Source organism: Bactrocera dorsalis, chromosome 1 (assembly GCF_023373825.1).
Source record: "Bactrocera dorsalis isolate Fly_Bdor chromosome 1, ASM2337382v1, whole genome shotgun sequence".
Taxonomy (NCBI): Eukaryota; Metazoa; Arthropoda; class Insecta; order Diptera; family Tephritidae; genus Bactrocera; species Bactrocera dorsalis.
Genome location: NC_064303.1, coordinates 78071053 through 78097976, shown reverse-complemented (window position 1 = coordinate 78097976; position 26924 = coordinate 78071053). Strand labels below are relative to the sequence as shown.

The 26924-nt window shown below is 32.7% G+C and overlaps 2 protein-coding genes across 9 annotated transcripts in view; one reads left to right on the top strand and one right to left on the bottom strand.

Moving 5' to 3' along the window:
* The window catches only part of LOC125776853 (SAFB-like transcription modulator), a 502085-nt gene that overhangs the window by 68229 nt on the left and 406932 nt on the right, over positions 1-26924 (bottom strand). The gene's annotated exons all lie outside the window — the stretch shown is intronic.
* LOC105224561 (BUB3-interacting and GLEBS motif-containing protein ZNF207) overlaps positions 4965-26924 on the top strand; it is a 48918-nt gene continuing 26958 nt past the window's right edge. For 2 of the 8 annotated variants that reach the window (XR_007422020.1, XR_007422019.1), the window contains exons 1-5: positions 5040-5336; positions 5525-5832; positions 5911-6175; positions 6238-6601; positions 8392-8724. Coding sequence is in view for 5 of the 8 variants with exons in the window: in XM_049450431.1 (XP_049306388.1) it covers positions 5296-5336; positions 5525-5832; positions 5911-6175; positions 6238-6601; positions 8392-8724; positions 12958-13084; positions 13172-13284 (1551 nt within the window). In the remaining 3 variants the exon portion in view is untranslated. Of the gene's footprint in view, positions 5337-5524; positions 5833-5910; positions 6176-6237; positions 7310-8391; positions 8725-8923; positions 11170-12957; positions 13085-13171; positions 13674-26924 lie in introns of those variants that run through there. The other 6 variants (XM_049450431.1, XR_007422021.1, XM_049450437.1 and 3 more) reach the window with 6 other exon arrangements.

Below are 26924 nucleotides of genomic sequence, written 5' to 3'. Positions count from 1 at the left end.
TCAATTATCCGACCGGATGTGGTAAGAGGAACGGTTGAACCATTCGTCGGTTGCAAGCTTCGAACGGCCACCGGAGAGGAAGCAGCTGTTGCGGGAAAAGTGTTTTGCGAAGTCATGATTGGTACCCTGGAAGTTAATCACACCTTCATCGTAGCAGAAATCACGGATGAAATTATAATGGGAGTAGATTTCATGATTGATCACGGGGTTACTTTGGATTTAAACAAGCAAATGCTGTTTTGCCAGAATATGGAGATGCCTATAAACACCGGATATGTGACCAACGTTGAAAGTAAGAGGGTGATTGTTGATGATAATCAGAGTATTCCACCAAAATCTGTGGCGATTGTATGGGCTAAAATGAATGGAGGAGGAGGGACTGAAGAATTGTGGATTGTGGAACCAACAAAAATAGATACACCCATATTGGTAGGAAGAACGCTTGTGAAAACTAGAGAAGACGCCACCATTCCGGTCAGAGTAGTGAATGAATTCAACACGCCTATAAGTCTGAAGAAAGGAGCGGTAATTGGACAGTGCCAGAATATAAGTGCAATAGCACGATGCGAACGGTCACAACAGAAGCCTACTATTGAGCCACAGCAGATAAGTCCTACACTCCTAAATAATTTGCATGGAAATGAAAAATTAAAAGCAGAAAAACTATTAGAAAAATACGCATCCATATTTGCAAACGAAGGAAACACAGGAAGAACCGGCATTGTCAAACATCGCATAAATACTGGAGACGCTAAACCAATCCGACAAGCTCCGCGCAGGGTTCCACTAGCAAAACGTGAGGGTGCTAACAAAATTATTGAAGACATGCACAAAAACGGTGTAATCGAACCTTCAATAAGTCCATGGAGCTCACCTATCGTCTTAGTTAAAAAGAAAGATGGTAGCACCCGTTTCTGCGTAGATTATAGGAAGTTGAATGATGTCACAAAGAAAGACAGTTATCCTCTACCGAGAATCGACGATACATTAGACACCTTGTCTGGAGCGAAATGGTTTTCTACATTAGATCTACAAAGTGGATATTGGCAAGTCGATATTGATGAATGTGACCGTGAAAAGACCGCTTTCAGTATGGGCGACGGGTTATGGGAATTCTCTGTGATGCCATTTGGGTTATGTAATGCGCCTGCAACGTTCGAGCGACTGATGGAACATGTGTTAAAAGGACTCAACTGGAAGACATGTTTGGTGTATCTTGATGACATTATCATCATGGGAAAAAGTTTTGATGATCATTTGAAAAATCTAGAGGAAGTCTTTCAGCGAATAGCATCAGCCGGATTACGCTTGAATCCCAAAAAGTGTTCATTATGGAAGAAGCAGGTCACATATCTCGGACATAAAGTGTCAACTGAGGGGATTCACACCGAGGAAGGAAAAATAAAAGCAGTTAAAGATTGGCCTCAACCCACCAACATACATGAACTTCGTAGCTTCCTCGGCTTATGCACGTATTACCGCCGTTTTGTACCTGGATTTGCGAACGTGGCTAGAAGTTTACTTGATTTAGCAAAGAAGAATCGCCCGTTTGTATGGCAGTTGGAACAAGAAAAAGCGTTTGAGCAGCTTAAAGAAATACTTTGTACGGCGCCGATGTTAGCTTATCCAATACCTGGAAAGAAATTCATCCTGGATACAGATGCGAGCGCTTATGGAATTGGAGGTGTCCTGTCTCAGCTCATCGACGGACAAGAAAGAGTAATTGGGTATTACAGCAGAGTGCTCGGGAAACCAGAGAAAAACTACTGTGTGACGCGAAAAGAACTACTAGCTGTGGTGGAATGTGTAAAACATTTCCACAAGTATTTGTATGGACAACGATTCTTGCTGAGGACTGATCATGCAGCATTAAAATGGTTATTACAGTTTAAGAATCCGGAAGGCCAAATTGCACGATGGATCGAAAGATTACAGAATTACGACTTCGAAACAGAACACCGAAAGGGGATACACCACAAAAATGCGGATGCATTATCACGTCGCCCTTGTCCACTGGAATGTAAACATTGCTCCAAATCAGAGGGAAAAGAAGGTATAATCGACGTGCGATTACTGAATATAGAACCTGAAGATGATTAGACTCCTTACCGCATCAGAATCAATCAGCTGGAGGACCCTGATCTTGCAAAGCTGATAATAGCCAAAGAAAATGGGGTACGACCACCAAAGGAGCAAATAAGTAACGAGAGTCCAACGGCAAAAGCATATTGGGCTCAATGGAACAGCATAAAACTTGTTAATGGATACCTTCATCGTACCTGGGAAAGCGAAGATGGCAAACAGTCTCGTCTGCTGATCATAGTACCGAAGTCCATGATCCCGAAAGTATTGAAAGAATATCACAATGGACCTAGTGGAGGACACCTTGGGATTACAAAAACTATAGAGAAGGTTAAACAACGGTTCTACTGGATCGGTTGTCGAGATTCCATAGCAGAATGGATAAGTAATTGCGTAGAGTGCATGGCAGCTAAAGGTCCTAAAGCCAAGAGTCGCGGTAGGCTACAACAGTACAACGTGGGATCACCATTTGAACGAGTCGCAATGGATGTTGCAAGTCCGTTTCCAACCAGTACGGCCGAAAACAAATATCTACTGGTTGTCATGGACTATTTCAGTAAATGGCGAGAAGTATATGCCTTACCAAACCAAGAAGCGAAGACAGTAGCCGAAGCGTTTGTAGTAAATTGGATAACAAGGTTCGGAGTGCCCGTCGAATTACACTCAGATCAAGGCAGGAATTTCGAATATTCCATTTTCCAAGAAGTCTGTACATTATTGGGCATCCACAAGACACGGACAACAGCGTTACATCCACAATCAGATGGAATGGTGGAGAGATTCAACCGAACGCTCGAAGAACATCTGCGGAAAATCGTTGATAAAGATCAACGGAATTGGGACAATTGCATCCAGATGTTCCTGCTGGCGTATCGTTCAGCGAAGCACGAGACAACTGGTTACACGCCAGCAAAGATTATTTTCGGATCTGATCTGCGACTCCCTGCTGATCTTAAGTTTGGAACGAGTCCTACAGCTGTAAGAAATGATGGAGATTATTGTTCTGCCTTAAAGGAAGAAATGAATGAATTGCATCTAATGGTAAGACAGCATACGCATCTGATGAGCAATAAGATGAAGGACCGGTTCGATCAAGCGGCAAATTCAAAAGGTTTTGAAGAAGGTGATCTGGTCCTGTTGTACAATCCACTACGAAAGAAAGGTTTGTCCCCGAAATTGCAGACAGCCTGGGAAGAACCCTATATGGTGATGAAACGATTTAATGACGTGGTATACCGCATACAAGGAAATGGAAAAGCACGATGTAAAATGAAAGTAGTACATTTGGAGAGGCTCGCCCCATTTGGTTCAAGAGGATTTGTGCCTAATCGGGACGATTAGGCTTTAGTGGAGGGCAGTGTTACAAAAGTAGTATTAAGTTGTATTTGTATTGCTATATGCATCCCTTATTATGAAAAATAGTTGTAGGTATATGGAATAGCATTTGTCTTGTTGTAGACATCTGGCGCCGCACTGTCTGCTTCTCGAAATAATAGACATCTGGCGCCGCAGCCGTCTGCTTGAACAATTGCAGAGTCTGGCGCCGCGACTGTCTGCCTGTCTGCATTTGGCGCCGTATAGCATTATGTTCTGGTAATTTCCAGACGCAATATTCTAGAAGGACACGTCGGCATCAGCGAGAAGTGCGTGGCTATATAAGCCGTGGCAGCGCCAACGTAATCAATCAGTGCTAAGAGTAAACTGTTATAGTGTAGACGAGTTGTGAAATAAAGAGTTGTTGAATTAAATTAAACAGTTTTGGTTTTATTTGTCAATCTAGAGATACGAACCTAACAAAGTAAACTAGCAAGCAGTAAATTCGTAACAATATGGTAAACTACATTTTCAAAATAACATTCTTCCAAAAAATAATATTTAGCTTAATATTGTTAACTTGCGGAATAATTATACAAAATGGATTAGCGAATGAGCGAAGTCTTAAATTTAATAAACTTATACAAGCATAAATCAAAATATCATTGCTCATATCAAATTTATTATTTTAATTGGTAGATAAAATTTAAGTTATAATTATCATAGTCCGAAAATATAAAATCTTTTTTTACAAGAAATACATTTAAAGAAAAAAGTATATTTCTCCTTTTTTATTTTCCATATAAATTTTTTTCATCTATATAAAACTTTAAACAGTTCAAGAGGTCAAAACATGCGCTATATCAGCTCGAACCTATCTACCCGACGGCATTTCGCAAATGATAAAATTATTTTTTCAAGAGCTTAAAACATGCGCTACGTCAGCTCGAACATACCTACCCAACGCCTTTCGCAAATTATTATGTTATTGTTACAAAAGTAGTATTAAGTTGTATTTGTATTGCTATATGCATCCCTTATTATGAACAATAGCTGTAGGTATATGGAATAGCATTTGTTTTGTTGTAGACATCTGGCGCCGCGGCTGTCTGCTTGTCGAAACAATAGACATCTGGCGCCGCAGCCGTCTGCTTGAACAATTGCTGAGTCTGGCCCCGCGGCTGTCTGTTTGTCTGCATTTGGCGCCGTATAGCATTATGTTCTCGTAATTTCCAGACGCAATATTCTAGAAAGACACGTCGGCATCAGCGAGAAGTGCGTGGCTAATAAGCCGTGGCAGCGCCAACGTAATCAATCAGTGCTAAGAGTAAACTGTTATAGTGTAGACAAGTTGTAAAATAAAGAGTTGTTGAATTGAATTAAACAGTTTTGGTTTTATTCGTCAATTCAGAGAAACGAACCTAGCAAACATACAGACTTTGAAATGGCAATGCCAATAGATTTGACAGTTAGTATGCAATAAATTTTTGCCTGTCGAGATACCCAGTAAGCAATATGCAGTCTCCACAGGCAATACGCACAGCAATGCTGTTAGTATATAGTAAATTGTGCCTGTCGAGATGCCCGAAACATGTTACATGTAAAAAAATATTTTATAATAGTGTTACATATAATATGTGTCGAATTTTCATAATTTACTTAAAAACTAACACTCTACTAATGAAAAAATATGTTATTGTTTGAATTAATGAAATAAAATTCTTTAATGCAACCCTGACGATGAGAACGTCAAAACAAAAGGAATGAAAATATTTCAGTAGGCCATTTTGTTATAAGTGATTTGGACGTGAAAATTCTAATCTTCAGTGTGTTAGATTTTAGTGTATATCCTAAAAATATTTTTATAATTTTTTAAGAGTTTGTTTGCTATATTATAAGATGGGTCGCAAGAAGAAGAAGGCTTCTAAACCATGGTGCTGGTATCCTTTTTAAAGAAAAGATAAATTTGTACTTTGTGACAAATGTGTCTAAACTGTTTTATGTAATTGCGTCAACAGCGTTGTTAAGGAGGGGTACTCCTTTGTATACCACGTTTTTTTTTTTTGCCAAATTTGGTGCTATATATTTTTTATGTTGCGGATACTTAACATTTTTTGTAAACAAACAGGTATTGCAATCGTGAGTTTGATGATGAGAAAATTTTGGTTCAACATCAAAAGGCTAAACACTTTAAGTGTCACATATGTCATAAGAAGTTATACACAGGGCCAGGATTATCAATTCACTGCATGCAGGTTCATAAAGAAACTGTAGACAAGGTGCCGAACTCTTTGCCGAACCGATCTAATATTGAAATAGAGATTTTTGGTATGGATGGAATTCCAACAGAGGATGTCCGAGAGCATGAACGGCAAAAGAATGGCGGTAAATCAGATTCTGATGATGACGAACCAGCTGCAAAAAAAAAAGTTGAAAGTATGTGATATTTTGAAAGCAATATTGTACATTGTATTTTACCAAATATGTATGTTTAAACCGTGTCATTATTTAAAGTACCTTTAACGGCTCCTCCTCCCATGATGATGCCACCAAGCATGATGCAACCGATGATTGGTCAATACGCGCCAATGGGATTGATGTCCAATATGCCGCCAATGGCACCAATGCCTCCATTTTTAGGTCCTGGTGGTATACCAATGATGCCACCACACATGATGCCACCGCGACCTCTATTCCCTGCAACTATGGCTGCCACAACTTCTGCGGCAGCGGTACATGCTCCCATAGTTCCACAAAAGCCAACGTTTCCTGCGTACAGGTAATATTTAAACGGCGTATTTTATTAATAGTTAGGGGTTACTTGTATGTTACATTTTTCAGTAATGCCACAATAAGCGCACCACCAACAACCAACAATCAAAGTGCCACAGGAAGTAGTGCTGCACCACATGAGACCTCTAAAGCACCAGCTGTACTTGCTGTTGGAAATTCTAGTAGCATTACATCGAAAATCATGCATCCACCGGAGGATTTAAGTTTAGAAGAGTTACGTGCGCGCAAACCAAAATATCAGAAATCCTACAACTGTGTTGGGAGCAATAATCATAACCAACGGATAACATCAATTGGTACACGCAATATCAATACAGGTGTCAGCAGCGGATCATCTACAACAATTCCAACAAATTCAAGTACGTCGAGTGCAGCGGCTGCCCAGGCTGCAGCTATATCAAAGGCCCAGGAAGTGAGTTCTTACCATAGATATAGAAATCATAGTCAATATAACTACTGAGCAGGCGAGTTTGGGAGGGAAAGTATAGATTAACACATAAACACATTACTCGGCACACTAGATACGTGCTTCTTGGTATTATAATAAGAAAGTCAATGCAAATACATAAAACATTAGTGCGAAAAACATAAACATAAACTATAACAGATGAAGCGAATTAGAATACGAATTCGTAAAATCAAGTAAAACAGAAAGGGGAAAAGTACAAATTATTCCCTAATAAAGCTAAACTCATTCACTGAAATATATATGTATAAATACGGACCGATTATGTAACGTTTACTTAAGTGGGATAGTTCTGCATTTAATAATTTAATTTCTAATTCAAATAACTCAAAATGATTTATACAAATAATACATAATACAGACTTATGTATTATTTATAGAATTAATAAATCACTAATACATACATGCAGGAATTAAATAATGAATTACGTACAACAATTTTCAGATCAAATTAATTTGTCCATATATAAAAATGGTTGCCAGTCATCGTTTGTTAAACCGTTAAATAGTATAATTATATAATTTGCTTTAATTTTGCAATTTTGAAATTTCGACAAACCTTACCGACGTTATAATTGTTTGTATTTTTATAATTTACAATGCAGATAAAAGGCGATTTTAATTGAAATAAATCATGAATTTTTTAAAATAAAATGCATACACGTTCTTTTTTTCCTATAATCTGGCGTGGTTTTAAAGTGCTAGTACTTACTCACTCTCATAGTAAGAATATACAAATAGGCTATAAACCATTTTTATTGTTACATTTTTTCCATTGATAGATATTAACAACCTAACGAAGTGAATTGTTTGGTTTTCAAATGTCATGATAAGACTTGTCAGATTTTAAAATTGCAAAAGTAGAAATTATTCGATTCGGTTCCGTTCTTTTAAGTGGTTTTTAAATCAAATATGTGCATCACAAATTCGTGCTCCAAACTTCTTGGTATTTAAAAAAAATTACCATTATTTTGTATAATTTAAACTTTTTAAATTTTTCACTTGCTTTCAATTCGTCAATTGGCTTACGTTGTAAGTTAATGCCAGCCAAGATTGCAATTAAAGTTCACAGAAACAAAATACAAAATCAGATGCAACGCAGATTTAAATGTGTTTTGTATAAAATTTGTCTACTAGGAAATGTTAATGACGAAATGTATGTCAAAATGATTTGCATATCTTACTGTCATTATGAGTAATTTTTTTTTAAATAACGAAATAAAAAATGAAGGCGTATATAAACGATGTGATAGCACGCTATTAAAGTTATAAATAACAACTGAAACATGCAATGGCAGTTCAAATGTGCAACAAATACACAAATTTGAAATCACATCAGAGAAAAAACTCAACTCAGTCGATAAGTTGCTTTTCCTTGTCTCAATTCACTTAGGATACGTACAAAACATATTTTAGAACTGAAAATATATTACGTTGGTAGTAAAGGATAGAAAAATGAAAAGTTTTAAAATAATGAATAAGAAAAGTCTAGTGTTTAAATGTGACATTTCTCTAAATTTTTATTAAAATAAATAATATAACACAAAACAAAGTGTAAAAAACGTGGAGATTTCAAATTTATTGAACATTTTTGAATGAAAGCGATAACTTACTTGTTAACCAGACTAACCTCCCTTCTCCATCTCAGTAACACTTATGCTGATATCTGCCACCACAACTCATATTTATTGCGCGCTTTCTCTCTCTATCTCTACCTCTATCTCTCCTCTTCGTAGGCTGCTGCAATGGTAGCGGTTGCACAGGTCCAAGCAGCTCAAGTCCAAGCACAAGTGCACGCGCAGGCGCAGGCTCACGTGCAAGCAGCACAAGCGCATGCGCATGCCCACGCTGCAGCCCAAGTACAAGCGGCGCAAGTTCAGGCACAGGTGGCACAAGCACAAGCTCATGCTCAAGCGCAGGTCGCTCAAGCGGTAGCCGCGCAACAGCAGCAACAACAAAAACAATTGGAAGATCTCAATCGGGCTGTTATACTGCAACGTCTACAAGCCACACGACCAGGACATCCGCCAACAGCACTTGGTACAGCCGCTGGCGCCACTGTAGGCATGGTAAGTGTCAATAAAAGGGTTTTATATATTTTCCCAAAAATCATTAAAAAACAACTAAGTAGCTGTTTCATTAAAACCATATTATATCGATTTTATACACCAATTACATACATAGTTTTGTATGAATTCATACATAGCTACAATTAGCAAGATGCTATAAATATTTTTCAAGCTTCAATGTGTTGGATTTATATTTCAGATTCTCCAATATTACACAAGTAAACACCAACAATTAAAAGAATATAAAGTGCCGTAACCCAGTCACTAATTACGCTTCTAAATTTGAAATGGGGACAGGGGTTACTTTAGGAAGAGTCACATGTAGTATACAATTTGTTTAAAAGTCTATTATAATCTTTTTGTACATGACTCAAACTATTTTATTTGCATTAAGTACTAAGTTTACTTAGAATATTAATTTCAGAATTTCATGATATGAGTTGAAATCTGGTAATAACCCCACACACCATATGATAGTTAGGGGCCATCCTTAAATTACGTCACACGAATTTAAGGTCTTTTTAACCCCTCCCCCCGTCCTTGTCGCAAGTTGTCACATTTTGAACTCCCCCCAATAATATCTGTAGTAATAATGGATCAAACTTAGCGTCGTTGTCTTTTGAAATGTGATGTCACAAAGCTTTTGACCCCCCTGCCCTTTGTCACACAATGTCACTTCTGAATGATACCCTACCCCCTCCTTCAAGGTGTGACGTAATTAATGGATGGCCCCTTATGTTGAAATCTATTGTACAAAGTGCTACAATAAAAAAAAAATTAAAAAATTTGATCAATCAGGATTTGGTTATATGTAGATAAGCCCAGTACTTTCCATTTAAACCCTTTGGAATTATATCAGATTCTAGCTGTTTTCGAGTCAATACGTGCAAGGGGGTTGCGAACCGAACAAACTGTATCGGTTTTTGAACATCTGGTCTCGAAATGCTTATATTCTCAATAAAAATTTATATTTATTTTGAGTATGTATTAAGTAATCAATAAAAAAAATGTGTGTACTTACCGAAAATAGGTCTGGAATCTCCCTTAGTCCCTCTTAACACCGAATGGCGATTTTGGCCTCCCGATTGACTTAATACGATATTTAAATATCAATATGCGAAACATCTTAATGAGATGGAATGAACATGTTTTCTGGGCTTACATATTTCCTTGCAGTAATTTGGAGTGTTTCTCTTATTAGTACCAAAAATCAGCGATACCAATTCCTACTTTTCCCCAAGCACTACATTAGCTTAGTCGTACATTGCAATCCAACTTAAGCACATTATGTATTTAAATAAACATATGTATTTGCTAATTTTTATAAATATGATTGCAATTACTGTAAATTATTTTAATCTGTAGTTTTCATAAATTTTTAGAGAAGGCTTATTGTCAGTCCCATATAATTTTGCCATGTATGTCCGTCGAAATAAATGAGCAAAGATCCCGATAAAACTTCGTACATAACTTCTACGTGCAATTATGGTCTATAGAACGGCCCAAATACAAAAAACTTTAATATGTTGAATAGTTCATAGAGTAGAGAGAGATGGAGAATATGGCTAAAGGAAACCATTATACTGAGAAAATAATCCAGTAAAAAAATTAGCACATGTCCTTCATAGTCTTTGCTATTACTGTAAATTTAAAATTTTCTCAATTTGACTTGTGCCAACGGGAATCGATAAATATATTATTATGGAATGTCATGTTTCTGAAATCAGGCAAAATTAATAACCACAAATAACGAGTTCTAACTAAGAAAAGAGTGTAGCAAGAGTAAGTATTTTTATATTACCTGATTATTTTAACAAAACTCTAATTTTTCGTCGTTTTTAGGTCGATTAGATAAACATTTATATTATTGTTTATGTAGGCCTGCAAAAATATAAGAAACGTTGTTAAATAGTTACTATAAGAGAAAAATCTTTTCAAAATCTTTCCACTGAAGATCATGCTGATACTTGTTTTATAACATATCAGATGTTTTCTTTAAATGGCTTCTAAAAAGCTTTTAGAATTTTAAAAAGAGTTGCTGATTCGATGTATTTATCGCCCAATTACTTTGGTATTAATTATACATAAGTGAATGCCTATTATTCTATTACTGAAAATCCTATGGGCTATTACCTTTTATTTGAAGTATTTAAAAACATAAAAGTACACATATTTTCATTTAGCAGACTTTTAAGATTAATCTAGGTTTTTGGCAACAGCCTAAAGCGATGTGTCAGAACACAAGCAGTTTGAGTGTACAAGTAAACCAACAGTCAAAGAAATGTTTGATATTGAAATAAGATAAGTAACAATAAATTCATTAAAAGCAAAGAAAAGATAATATCATGTAAGTACAATTTTCACAATATTAGTATACATAAATAAATTGTCGTAATAAATAGTTGCTGAGTTGGTTGGTTGATTAATTGATATGTCTTAAAAATATCTCAATGTTATTTTTTCCGTAAATTACAATAGTGATGGGGCATTTAGTGTATTTAATTGTTATGCAATTACAACAAATATTGCATTTACCATAAACTTTATTATAAATAATATAGTATTTAAGTGTAAGTGCAAGACCAAAATTATCCACACCTAATTAGATGAAATTTAAACTCAGTATTATGTTTATCAACACATACTTACCTACTGAATACTAAAGTGATGACGGTAATATCCAGCTTCTTATACACAAGTCCCAATTGTTTTCCATTTCTCATTCCCTTTGCATTTAATCTTTTAACTCACGCTCGTTACTCAGCATTGTAATCACACATCTCTATCAACATACTATATGCAATTATCTCACTTCTCTTAATTATCTTGTAATCACATTAGTCAAAATTACTCAAAAAAATCTAAATAGGAATGATAAAATATCTCTTAGTAATATCTACGCGTTGTGATTATGAATTTTGTTTAAAACTGTCGGAAGGTGATTAACTTAACATAGTAACTATATTTATTGGGATCTAAATGTGATTATTTAAAACAAAGTAAATAAAAATGGCAAACGCAGTTAAAAAAAATGTGCTGAAAAAAAGTTATATAAACAAAAATATAAATATTAAAAAATAGATTTTCATGGATATGTAAATTATTATTTGCTTTGTTGACAACATTCACCAATAAGGACAGATTAAAATACTTTGGAAATGTAATCCGAATCCCCTTTTTCGGACTCTCTGGGACTCAAGCGGATAAAACATTAAAATAATTAAAGAGCTTGAGGTTTGTGAGATCAATTTATTTTGAAAAAGTATCCATTTACTAAATAAGCATTCGAAAGAAACTCTGAGTTTTATAATTAGTATTATTTGTTTCATACATAAGTTTCTTCTTGATTTTTTATTACATATAATTGAATTACAGCATATGATAAAAAGTTGTGCAAGATTGGGTTTACACACAGAAACTTTTTTGCTCGTTATGAAGAAATTCTTCTTTGGTGTTGCCCAAGGTATCTTCACGAGAACCCGGGTCAGACAATTTTCTGCATTCCCTTTCATAAATTTTATTAATTATTTACTATTTTTTTATATTTTGCATATTAAATGCTTGATAAAATTCAAATTTCACAACGTAATGTAAATTCTCAATAAATACCGAGTGCGATTGAAACAATGGAAATTTCACGATGAAAAGGAATGCCAAAACATTACGAGTTTGTATAACAAAACTCGGGTGTAACCCAGGCTAACTATCAAATGGTATATATTATATCATTATATTTTTCCAACTAGTAACATATTTATGTATGATCTCTTTAATGCAATTTTTAAAGCTAAGTTTGATCAAAAGTGATTTATTCAATTCAAATATACGAAATTTTTGCAAAAAATTTTATATATAATTAGATTTCATTAGGCATATATTCCATAAGAGTAATATTGTTAAGCTTAGTGTAAAAGTGAGTACGCGAGAAAGTGAGTAGAAACGGCTAAAGTAAGTACGTTTTTCTATTATACTTCTATTACCAAAACGCCTTTTATATTCATTGTAATGCGAAACAAAAAATAAACAGTACATTTATATTTTATACGCCACCACTACTCTATATAATACATAATTTAATTAATAAATAATATAAATGACGTTAGATGATTTTTGTGTAACTGAAATGTGTGCGAAGCCGTTGCTTTCGCTCTGTCAAATAACCAATTGAATTCGTTGATGTATTATTTTTTATCTTTATCTAATTTGTTGCTGTCATTCTGCGGTGCCCTGTAGATGCCGTTACCAGGACAAATGCAACTGATGCAACCGATGCTACGTCCCGCCATGCCTTTGGGACCACATACTCCCCTACTGGGTGGTAATATGTTGCGTGCGCCTGGTAGTTTGCCGGGAATACCAGGTTAGTGTATATATATTCAAATAATTTAAAGGTATAAACTATGCATAGTAATATAGAAATATAATATTTTTCTTTGCTTTTATGTAGGATTGCTACCAATGCAAGCTATTCAGATACCACCGGGGATGCATATGCCCGGTATGGGTGTCATGTTACCGGCAGGTCATCCTGTACTGCAAATGATGCCACGGTTTCGGTGATCCGTTGCACAATGTGCACCATCATCACTTTGTTTGGCAACGGCGCTGTTAGGAATGCGGTTGCCGTTATTATATCCACCAGAAGAATAAATACGGAATAAGCAATAATGCATTTAGCATCGCCTAAAAAAAATTTTAAGTTTAAAATAACTAAAGAATATCAAATGCTATACAACAAATAGACATCACATGAAAAAGCAATGCAATGCATATTATAAGAGGAGTCGATATAAGGCAAACTTATTACACAATGAATTAATGAGCACATTATCACCCAGTAGCGATTATAATAAAATCAAACCACTCATGGAGCAAATATGGCAGTAGAATGTAACCCTTATTATAAAGGGAGCACAACATAACAACAACGACTAGAACTGTAACAACAAGCAAGTTCAAATTCCTTTAAACTATTCTTCATATTTACTAGTAAACTTACTTTTAAATTATCACTATTTAAAAGTTATTATCACATAAAGAGTGTACTTTTAAGCAACATTGTTGTTATAGAAAACAACTTTGTACTTCTCTTAGTTCTTCTATGCGCCCTATTTTAACCAAAATCGTATCATCACATCTAATAAATATGTCAGTACATAAGCAACCATTCAATCACCAAGCCTGCTACGCAAAGAATATGGGGGTTAATGAGCACTTATGAACATTGGTATATTAAACTAAAGCACTGTGAAATGCGTTTTGGGTTAATGTGGTGTTTAATTATTGAATGTTTGAAATTGTTAACTTTCTTTATTATTCAGTGAACCGATTTTAGTTTTAACTTCTGTTTTTCAAAGCTATGTATATACGTACTCATTTACTAAAAATATTTGTTTATTTTTTTTAGTTATCTGCGAATATTCAATTTAAAGTAAGATAAGATATGTTTAAAGAAAGTCATTTTAAACCAATCAATGAAACACAAGTAATAGATTTAAAAGAAAACGTAAGTTTTTTGCAACTCTTGTACATTGTAAGTGATTATTGTTAAGTATGAATGTGTCTTATAACATCATATAAACGTATTCACTCATGTATATTTATTTTACATTTGGATTGTCATGACATAGTGAACATAAATTTATTTACTATTAAACACAACATTTACATTTATCACGTAGATACTGTCTTTACTAATAACTTCCAATAAGCTTTCTCTTTTGCTCTATTTCTACTTTAATTTTTGTCATCAAAACTAGGGGGTATATGTTTATATTAATGTAATTATTAATCGTAAATATACCATAGATTAGCTTTTTAACATTCATTGCCCTTTTACATATGTTTACTTTTTATATGAATTTCATTTCCTAGCTTGTGCACAAAATACATATGTATGTATATCAAACACTCTCGAATATGCTCCGGAACAGTACGAGGTAGGATTGGTATATATGTTTTTTTGTTATTTTCACTAAAAGCTTTATATATTATTATACGTAAGTATACAGTAGCGGACAAAAAAAGTGGACACCTTAGAAATATGTGATTATTTGATTTTATTTAAAAATGTGAACTTATATAAAAAAAATTTTCATGAAAATTGGTTCATATAAGTATTCGAAACAAAAATAAATAACTTAGTTCAAAATAAATATTTCCATTTTTTTATTAGAAGCCGAAATAAAATATATCCGATATTTCAATTTTTACTATGATACTATAAAAAATGTTCTCAAAACTAAACGCGATACAATAAAAACTCAATTTTTTTTTTAATTAGTAATAATAATAGAGACATCAAAATGTTTTGATTTAATATTTCGTGGCGCCTCCTCTGTTTTTTATCACGGTTTTATCACGGCATGGAATCAACTAACGACTGTAAAATTTGTGCCGGTATATCGTTATACCAAATGTCTTCAATTATTCGGTCAAGTTCTGACAAAGTTCTTGGTCTCTTCTTGGTTATCCGCGCTTTCATGATGTGCCAAAGGTTTTCTATGGGGTTTATATCAGGACTGTTACCAGGCCAGTCCAGTGATAAAACACCCAATTCTGCTAAATATTTTTTTATCTGAAAAAAATTAAAAAGTGTATTAACTATGTCGTTGTAAAAATGAAATGTTATTAAGGTTATGTAATATAAAAAAATGTTACTTACCGATTTGGCCCGATGGCATGGCGCAGAATCATCCTGAAAAATCATGTTGTCCGTATAGGAAAAGTGGTCTTCAATTGAAGGGACCGGGTTTTCCTTTAAGATCTGTTGGTATTTATTGGCGTTAATATTTCCATCAATCAAGGCCAAATGCCCAACACCATGATAGGAAAAACACCCCCAGATCATCCGACTCCCCCCTTGCCTGACGGTACATTTGACACACTCATTACTGAAACGTTCACCAACTCTTCTGCGAACGTACGACATCCCGTCTGAACCGAAAATGTTAATTTTAGACTCATCTGAAAATATGACTTTTCTCCAATCTTCTTTGGTCCAGGTTTTGTGCAGTTTCGCCCATTGGAGGCGTTTTTGTCGCATTTTTACCGTCAATAGTGGTTTTTTGGCAGGTCGACGGGCTGTTAGTCCGGCTTCTTGGAGGCGCCGTCGTACTGTTCGTGTACTGATTTCGGTTCCATTTAATTCCTGAATTTCGCTTCTGATGTCTTCAGCTGTTTTAAATCTGTTCTGAATACTAATCCGCTTAATATGGTGGTCATCCTTGATAGTAGTCTTCTTCGGGCGTCCGGAAACCGTTTTGCGTTTTAAAGACTTAGTCTTCGCATATTTCTGAAGGAAAGTACCGACAGCAGTTTTGCTAAAACTTATTTTGCCACTAATTTCTCGTATACTCAAGTTTTGCGATCGCAAAGCCAAAATTGTGGTTTTATCAACTTCAGTCAGTTTTGGACTTTTTCCACATTTTATTTTATTTGCAGCCATGTGTATACTTAGTAATATAAATAATAGCGTTTTGTTGTAGCTACTTACTAAAATAAATACTTACTTGTATAATAAAGTTTGATTTGTTAACACTACATCAATTTAAAGTCTCTAAAACTAAGTGTCCCGTTTTTTGTCCGCTACTGTATATACATCTGTATATATAGAACCATTTCAAAAAGAAATTATACCCAGGGACAGAAAATAACAGTTGTTGTATAATTTTTTACTAAAAAATCGTTATGAATCCGACCCATATGTGCGTAAATGATGTACTAGCAGAACAATTTTGAGAGTACACAAATTTGTGAAAAACTCTTAAAATTTGATTTTTATTTTTCCTCATAAAATAATCGTTATATTTTGATTTTGGCTTTTTCGCTTATTTCATAACTTGTATTTATTGCTCACAGAATAATAGATATGCGGTGAGCTGTATGCATGATTCAATTATATAAGGTTGTGGTGTGTCGATAGCTTAAAAACAATTTTTTTTTTAAGTAATTGGATCCATAATGTCAAAATCAGCCGTTTTCTTTTCTATTGTTTTGTTTTTATGATTCAAAACAAAAAATTTCATAAATTTTTGGGTGGTAACTGAATGGGAAAGTTTTTAAATTACATAAAATCATCAGAATGTAAGCAAATAAAATCAACTAGTTTTCACATTATGAATACAAACATTTCTTTCGTAAGAGGAAGCACGTTCTGTATCGACACAACCGTCAATAATTGAATCAAGGTTGTAAAAAACTCACGCAAAAAGAGTTGAGTTGTTTTACCTTGACACGCTATTACTTTCATATGGCAAATACAAACAAAACCCATACCCTTCAACTCTCATTGAGCAAGAGTTATGAAAAACTCACCGCATAACCATGATTCAATTATATAACGTTGTGTCGATAGTCCAAAAGCAACAATCTGTTAAAAATAATTCGATCCATACTGTCAAAATGAGCTATTTTATTTTACATTGCTTTGTTTTTATGATTCAAAATTTAGTTGTTCAAAGATTTAAATTAATGAAAATTCGTTTTTTGAGTGATAACCGAATCCAAATAACAGTAAGCCATCAAAATAGAAACATAAAATTCATGAGAAAAACAAAAATAAAAAATCAAAATTTGTCAGAAAGAAATATTTACTAAACTTAATTTTTTTGCCCACTTCCTCTTTACTGTTACGGTCCCTGGTTATATAATTTTTAATGACAAAATGTAGAAACTTTTGGAAATCAGTTTTTTCTTGAAATTTCTCTCCCAGTTTCAATTAAAATACCTTTACCCTAAACATTCTGAAATTTTTTGTTCACATTTTAATAAGAATGTTAATTATATTATGGTGTAATTTCATTTATTATATACAAACAGGGTATATTATGTTGGCCAAGAAGTTCGAGACACCCAGAAGGAAGGAGGCGTCGAATATTCTATGAAATATATAGTCGATTTAGCCATGTCCGTCTGTTTGTCTGTATATACGCGAACTAGTGTTTCAGTTTATGAGATATCTATCTGAAATGCTTACTCATCTTTTTCTCTCCAAAAAGCTGCTCATTTGTCGGAACCGCCGATATGGGACCCTAATAGCATGGAACTGCCAAACAAACTGAACGATCAAGGCCAAGTTCTTGTATGTGAAACTTTTTTTGACAAGATATCGCCACGAAATTTGGCATGCATTGCTGTCAGAAGCAACGCTACAATCTTCGAATTAATTTTATTAATGAGGATTAACAAATTAAATTACTCCGGTTAAGAGAGTCCAATTGTTAAACTAAATTTTTCAAGGGTGTTATAGGATAGTGTCGTTAGTGCCACGAATTTAGATATTGGTTTGATGTTCGAAACAGAAATTGTGTAGGTTTTGGGTATCACGGAAACCAATTTTATCGGTTTTGTTATCAGTAGGCAAGAATATAGTCACTAATAGATTTGAAATGCAAGTTAACAAATTAATTTATTTTATTGTTACGTAAATACCAAAATCCAATCAAATACTGTGACACTATTAAAAACCAAAATTGGTTTGCAATTCTGACAATTAGGGAAATCTGGGTTCCACAACACTCTGATAATTTTTGAATTAATTAGCTGAATTATGAATTCGTACGAATACCCATAGTAAAAAACTTTTAATTTTATTTACGTAATTACGTAGTAGTGTGCCTACAAATGATGTAAACCTTGTAACAAAATTTATTATACGTTTATTTAACAAAACTTGACTTTGTAATTATTTCAAACTTCTTATTTTACTTTCTATTTTGTTTTTTACTATCTATTCTGTTTTTGTTTTTTAAGATCATTTTCATTCAGGTTTTGGTCAATTGAGGTCTGCAATTAATTTTTTAAATAGTTTTTGGTAGAATACTGACCAATATCTATTAACCAACAAACAACCTAATTGAAAAAATAAACTAAAATAAAATGTAAAAAACTCACGAGACAAATAATCTAGCCACGGCTTGCAAATTCTGAGTAAGCGATCATTTAATGTTTCTTTACCATACTTTTAGTTTTTCGTAATATTTGTAAGCACGTAAACATTATTATTTGTACACTTAGAAAGCCTGCCTAGAAAGCATATGCTAATAAATGTACATATCTGATTTTATATTTAAAATTATACTACAAGAAATTTAACGTACATACATATTCACATCTGCATATATGTGTGCATGCACATATATACATCATAATTAAAACGTGAAATACATACATATATGGCCCCGTTGGTTGATTCGCATAACGTATGTAATTGAGCGGCTTTCAATATACTGGGCAACTGTACGATTAAAAAACATACGTAAAAACAAACATACAAATACGTAACTTGATGTTAAATTTGTATTAAAAACTTGTATGTACCTAAATTTTTTGCGTATTCTGAATTTAAATTTCGATAATTTTATTTCATATCCATAGATAAAAGAGATAAAGATAGGTACTTGATTTTAATTTTTACCTGGAAATCTCCAAGTAAGTTTTCCCTCCATATTCTTATATACTATACCACAATATTTTATAAATATCGTTTCACGAAGATCAGTAAGTTCACTGTATTTTGTAACACATGTTATAGTTGCTTATACTTAACATACAGCCATACCGACAAGTAACCGGAAAATCAGGTATTAAACGTAAAATATATCTTACTTTCTGTGTCTGGTATAACATCAAAAATATGGTTTGTGATGGAAATTATCGCTAGAAATTGGGCCTGGATTATTTTGGCTAATGTAGACCCACCAACATTGTAAACTTTAATTTAAATTTTTTACTGCACGACTAATGACTTTGTATGGTGCTCTGAAATTACGCTCATTAATATCTATATTCATTTACCATTTACAAGGATCTTGTCTTAATTGGAATCAACCTGTAAAATACTTTTTGTTCTGTATCTAGTTTTTTTCTTTACATATACATAAGTATGTACATTACTTTCAGGTGCACCAAGTTAGAGGCTGCAGTATGTGCGTATGAAGTTTAGCATTTCTTCGAAAATCACTTAAATGTTATTGAAATAATAAAATATTAAAAATATTTTTACTTTTGAGTAAAACACAGTTTTGCAAATTAGTTTTCCATTAAAAGTTACAAGCATATAAAAATGTAGAAAACAACGTCTTGAGAATTTTTTATCCTGATCTTAAAGTTTCAAGATCGTTTGGCATTTTAGAACTATAACTTTTCTATTCTGCTTTTTAGATATATTCGAAGTATACCACTAAGTAATTAATATTAAAGTTTCTATGTTAATTTTAAATTTTCGTTACATTAACTAATCTTCGATTCTTAATTAGGTAGCAAGCTTCCAATTGCATACTTATTTACATTTAAATATTTTTTTGTTTCACAAAAATATATACATACCGCATCCTCTTTTGAAATTTCAAAATGCTTTGCAGTTGAGAAGTTTAAAAACATTAAAGTATAACACTAATAAATTGCACAGATACATACATATGTATATATCTTTTCATAGAACTCATTGGCATTCATACATATAAGTAATCGTAGCGTCATGTACAATAAATTATATGTGTATATAACATTTCCATCAAATTTTTAACACGCATTGTATATTATTAGAGTTTTCGACATAATGAGCGAGGTATTTATTTCTGTATATACTTATCCATACATATTTCACATCTAAATGAACCATATACACATAATATTCATTGCATATATCGAGTGACAAGTGATTGGTTCGCAAAAGTTACCAAAACTGTATTCCATAAAACATTTATTTAATTGCGGCCGCGCAAAACTGGTGTTGGACTCTTGACTCGCAGCGGCTTATCTTGTGTAAACAAATGCATCTGGTATGAAGTTATGCGAGGCTTGGGTACCTCAATGCAAAGCGGAAAGGCTTGAGAAAATATTGAATTCAAATATATACATATATATGATTCAAAGAAGGCTAGCCATTATACTTGTACAATAGAATAACCGCAAGAATTCATGGTGAAGGTAGCTTAGTATATTATGTTAAACTCGAAAAGCTGTAAGTGGTTAACATTTAATTTATTTTTGTAATCTAAAAACTTATAACTTATTGTAATTTTTTTTAAGTTGTAGAAACAAAGTTCACTATTCCTTTCATCATTATCAATTTATAAGCTCTTCTTTGAAAGACAATCCGCTTGCGTTGGGCGACACATGAGTAGTTGGTTGCGTTCGCTCTCTTTTTCAAAAGACCACTCCTCCGAATATTTAACATGTATTTTTGTAATAATATTAGTTTATAACAATTTTAAGATAATATTTTATTAACTGTTTTCGTGTGTAATGATTCTGCTGCCTGCTATGTTATTGGCGTAGTTAGCGAGGTTGCTTTGCGGCTATGAATAGGAAGTAAAATAATAAGTAAATAATTGATTGGTTCCTCTATACGCGTAGAAGTTTAAACACCATTCAGTGAAAGAAATATTAAAAAAAAAATATGCCACTCATGGTGAGGATCATAATTTTTAACTTTGAATGAAAAATTTAAGAGAAATTGACGACTTAATATGCATTATGTGCTATAAGAATACTTTTTATTATTTCCTTCTCTGAATTATTAATATTAACTTTTCTATCCGACTTTTCAAGATGTTGTTTATTAAATATGGCCCGGTGAAATTTTAAATTAATATTTTTAGTATTTTTAGTATTATGGGTGTACTTTTTATTAAATTCTTTTATATTGCATTTATTCCGTAATTAATATTTGTATGTTCAAACCTCTATTTTTCCTAAATTGTTTTTCCCGACTGTGAGAGCGAGCGTTCAATCGAAAACGTGTCACATCAATTTTGCTGATTGAAAAGTCCCTTGCAAAAGGTGCGTGCGCATGCAATAAATTTTTTTTTGTTGCTTATACTGTTTGTTGCATGCCACCGCTAGAGCAGGCGATGTGCTAGCGCACATCATAGTCAGGTCCTGGGTAAGCCCAACGGGCAGGCTGTTGGACTTTTCGGTCCTTGTCACTATTTAAGTACTTCGGTCTATTTTTTGTTCATCACATGAAAATTGAACATTTTTAACATTATTTAAGTTTGTGGAGCTGGAGTTTTTTTTACAGTTGCTGTGCGCACCAATCAACTGATTAAAAAGAAAAACGAATACAAAATATGGAATGCGTACAATCGTTTATATTCTCTAGCTATAGTTGTATCGTGTAAATGCATAACAAGCAATTATGACTAAAACTAAAATCTGTTACTTTGCGAAAATACATAAATGTTATAATTGAAATATGCAACACTATTTTACCATATTATATATTTGTGTAACTAATAAATGCTTATTTAGGAGTTAAGTATTCAGTTATTTGGAATATAAAACTTTCGCAGTTTTAATATCTTGGAATTACACCCTTCAAACACTTGTGTACTTTCATAGCTAAGAGTGCACTTGAAATATTAAAAAATACATTTTTGCAAAAAATTTGAAAAAAAGTGAAATACAAATTAAAAAAAAAACTGCGCTTGTTCACATTTGTTTTGGAGGGTTTCTGTGTTAAATTCAATTAAATAAACCAAATCTATAACTTTTTCATACTATTTTTTCGAATTATTTATCATAGTTTCTAGTTTTTAGTTATTGTTTGCAGGTCTCTTTTTTTGATTTTTTCGCATTAAGTTGTAGCTAAATATTATATTGTTATATACATATATAAATATACACTTATGTATATTTCAATCTTTATATATTGTATTAAGTTTTTATGTTTTCCATTAAATATTCTATATTATATTATAAAAATATGTACATGTATTTGAAAATTGTATTATAGTATTTTCTTTTCAATAAGTTGTTTCACAGTTATTTAATGTAACTTTCAATGGAAATGAAATGCAATATAAATGATAATGAAAAAAACAACAAAACTGTAGATTGTGTAAGCTTTATTCTCTAGATATATGTATGTACGTACATATATCACACATAAACACGTTCAGGTTTCACGTTCTGTGAAACCTCCAAAGACCGGAAACTGATGGTTCCACTATTTTTACATTTTTTTTTACATTTGTGTTTTAGAAGTGGACGAATAAAAATTTAACTAATAAGATATGTACATACATTTCTTAAAGAAATTAGATTTCTTAGTAATTTAATTTACGTATTTATTTTTGAGATGGATCATATTTACAATAAATTGGTTAGTGTAGATACATATTTATTTATACTTGGGTTTTAAAAATTTCTTTCGCCATAGTTTGTCGCAACTTTCCTTGATTCTATTTTATAAAACAGTTTTCAAGATAACTTTCCAAAGTTTTGGCGTACTTGAATCCAGTAACGTCATCTTTAACGAATTTTTTAATGCAGCGAAGTTGTTCCATGAATATGACTTAATTTGATCCGCATTCTGGGTACATATCGTCACCTGAAATGCAAAATAACGTATCATCAAAAAATTCGAAATTGAGTGTCTTATTGATTACGCTTCACTACTTCAAATTGTATACATAATATTAAATATGGTCAACATTTTCTGGTTCTGCGGTCATATATGAACCAGTTTTAACCAATATTAATATTTTGTTTCACTCATGTTCCATTTTATTCCGTGTTTCATTCATGCCACTGTAAATTTCTGAAAATGTTGTTACGTTAATTTGCATTTCAGGTGACGATATAGTCCACGACAAAAATAAAGCACATTGAATTTTTTTTTTTAATTTTAATCAAACAAATTAATGAAAGTATTAGATTTTACAACAAAATGTAGTGACTTGAATAAATTTCTTAATTGCATTTAGTACAAAACAAAACCACTTCTTTTGCTACGACAAAGTGATAGTATATTTATAAATTATATTTAGACATCAAATGGTATTGAAAAGTGTGTGGATCCTCCTTGATTTCCTAAAACTTCAGTAAGACGATTGGAACTTGACTTAAATAATTTTTTTATATATATTTTTTCGGAAGCGCTCCCCATTTTGACACAATAGCATTTTCAGTTTCTACACACTAGTGTAAGGTTTATTTTCTGCGTAAACTAGCCTTGCTAGATATCCCCAACAAATTTTCAATAATACTGAGGTCTGGTAAACGTGCAGGTCACTAAAATTTTGACGTTTTTGTCCAAAAAGAAGAATTTGACTACTCTCGCAGAACTCACAGCCGCATTATCTTACTGGAATATTATAGAGCATTCTGTAAAAATTTGTCCCGACACACGGCGCCATTTTTTCTTCCATTTAATGACTTTCAGCAAGCTTCAATCTTGCTTCACGATGCTTCGTTGAAACAGCAACTTTCGACGTTTTAAGGTATTGCATATTTTCTAAATTTTTTGTACAATGCGATCATTTATTTTTACACCAGCTTTTTCGCGATTTGTCTAGCTGTATGGTGACAATTTAGAGCAATATCTACTTTTGTGCTATTGAGCAGTTTTTAATTATAATTATTGTTTTACGAAATAAATACCATTTTCATTCAGAAAATTAAACAATAATTTTTCAAAAACTAGCTGATGCTTTCTTGGCGGTTAAACAACAGCTAAACACAACCCCACATACACATACACATACAGTAACAAGTCTCTAAAATTGAGATTTTCAATTAGATACAATTTTTGTGACTTGAGACGATTTTGTAATTCAGTACGTGACAATCACAAATATCTCAATTGAAAACGGACTGATCTAATCTGCTTTCATTATTTAGAGATGTATTTACATTTAATGAAAATAAATATGTCGATAACAACGGGGCCCGAGTTATGGGACTTTGTTTGTAAAGTCTCAACCTCAAAATGTCAAATATCAAATTTCCTCAGTGATAATGTCAATGTCATTCTTATTGTCTTCTGTATTAACAATTTCGTCGGTTAACAAAAAGTCGTCCGGATGCTGGCTTTGTTGATTTTTATTTAAACAAATTATCAAAACCGACAATAAAAACTGAAAACCTTACGTACAACTTGGTTCGTAAGTTTATATCCAGTTAAGAGAAATGCCCGCTTAGGCTGAATGTTAAAATTTTAAATCGGATATAATGTAACGACAATACATTTTAAGGATTTATTCTGATTTTTTTTTATATAAATTTACAAATAAATTTCTATGAAATAGAATGTAATTCATTTTCTGATTCACTTTTTTATTCGTGAGTACAATACTGACAAAAAATGTTTTATAACAGAAATAATTGAATGTTGATAAGCTTTTTCTGAAGAATTTTCAAAGCTCTGTTGACTTGTTGTATCTTTAGTAAAGTTAATCTTACAAGTGAGCCGTTTCTAAAATTACACAACGTTTTCTTATTTTATTTTCAATGAATCCGGTGTTTCATATATGAATTGATATAAGTATTCATTTAAAATTCATGTTTTTGTTTGTATATAAAAATATTTTTATTCTTAAAAATGATTTCTATAGAATCAAATAAATGAATATATTCATTTTATAGCCAATTTTTTTGAAAAATAGAAACAATTTGAAGAAAATAAAAATTTAATAACATTGATGTTTCATTTTCGCAATATTGTGAATTATATTGACGCATATTAACGATCTTCTATAGCTTAAAGCAATAATTCGTAATTATTGTAAAATATTATTAAAATTCAAGTATATATTTATGTCGATATACAGCCGAGTTCACACAAATAGCACACATATTCATAAGAAGCAATAAGAGCTTATACAATTGACAAAGTTCTTTAAAAGGCTAAAAAGGGCTAAAAATATCATTATTTGTTTATTAATTTAATGAATGAATTAATGCCCGTGGCTAAAAGAATTTTTGGTTTTTAGCCTTGATTAGATGACACTTCAGGACAAGATACCAAAGAAATACAATCGAATCCTCCTTTATTTCAAGATACAAATACAAACAAAACGTCGTCAACTTTTCTTTCATCAGAAGTTGCGGAAGAAAGTCAATCAACAACTGATATGTTTCAATTGAGTGGTGATCCTTTTCTATGGAATATAAATGATGAAACGCGAGATTTTATAACTATAAACGGTTTACCACAAAGTAATGTAACGGATTTTAAAAATTCACGAAATTTTTATAATGATAAAACGAGGTTTTGTTCTAAAAGCTTATTCCAAAGTAATTTAAAGAACGGAGAAATTCAACATCGTGAGTGGTTAATTTATTCAGAAAGTAAAGGATCAGTATTTTGTGCTCTATGTTTACTATTTGGTAGGAGTGGCGAAGTAAACGCTTTTACTGGTGAAGGGTTTAGAGATCGGAAAAACTCAAAAGCACGCATTGAAGCTCATGAAAATTCTGATTTTCACAAAACTAACATTAGTCACTTCAAAGCTCGAGCTGTCATTCAAGACCGTGTTGATCAACGTTTAATGGAGCAGCTCGATGAAGAAATTTTATGCTGGAAAAAAGTTTTGCATCGAGTAATTGTGATAATTAAATCTCTCGCAATAAGAGGACTGTCATTTAGAGGACATTCAGAATGAATTGGAGATCCCCATAATGGAAATTTTTTAGGTTCAGTCGAGCTTCTTGCTAAATTTGATCCGTTTTTATCGGAACATTTAAAATTATATGCGTACCCTGGCCGTGGAAATACTTCGTATTTATCTAAAACAATCTACGAAGAAATTATATTATTAATTCAAAATAAAGTATTGCAACATATTTATAAAGAAGTGCAATCTGCTAAGTATTTTATATATGTACGTAACAATGGTAAAATTGTCGAAAGATTTCTGGAATTCATTCCAAATACTGGCCATAAGGCTAAAGATATTGAAGATGCTTTGTTGAAATCTCTTGAAGATAATGGTTTAAATATAATGAATTGTCATGGTCAATGGTCAATCTTACGATAATGCAAGCAATATGTCAAGTTTATATTCAGGAGTGCAAGCACAAATCAAAACAACTAATCCATTTGCTGAATATGTTCCTTATGCTGGTCACTCTTTAAATTTAGTGGGAACTTGTGCAGCTGAATCTGTTACCGAAGCAGTTGACGTTTTTTCTACTTTGCAAGAATTATATAATTTTTTTACCGTTTCGACACATCGTTGGGAAATTTTAAGACAGCATACAAGCTTAAGACTTAAAAGCCTTTCTCAAAGTCGTTGGTCGGCTCGACAGGCATGCATGCTACACATTAGAAAAAGAGTGGCCTGGAATAATTGTTGCACTAAACTTTATTGGTGAAAACAAAGATGAAAAACTTACTACGCGAGCTGAAGCTAAAGGACTGCAGCAAAAATTACAACATCTAGAAACAGCAATTCTAGTCGTTGTTTGGA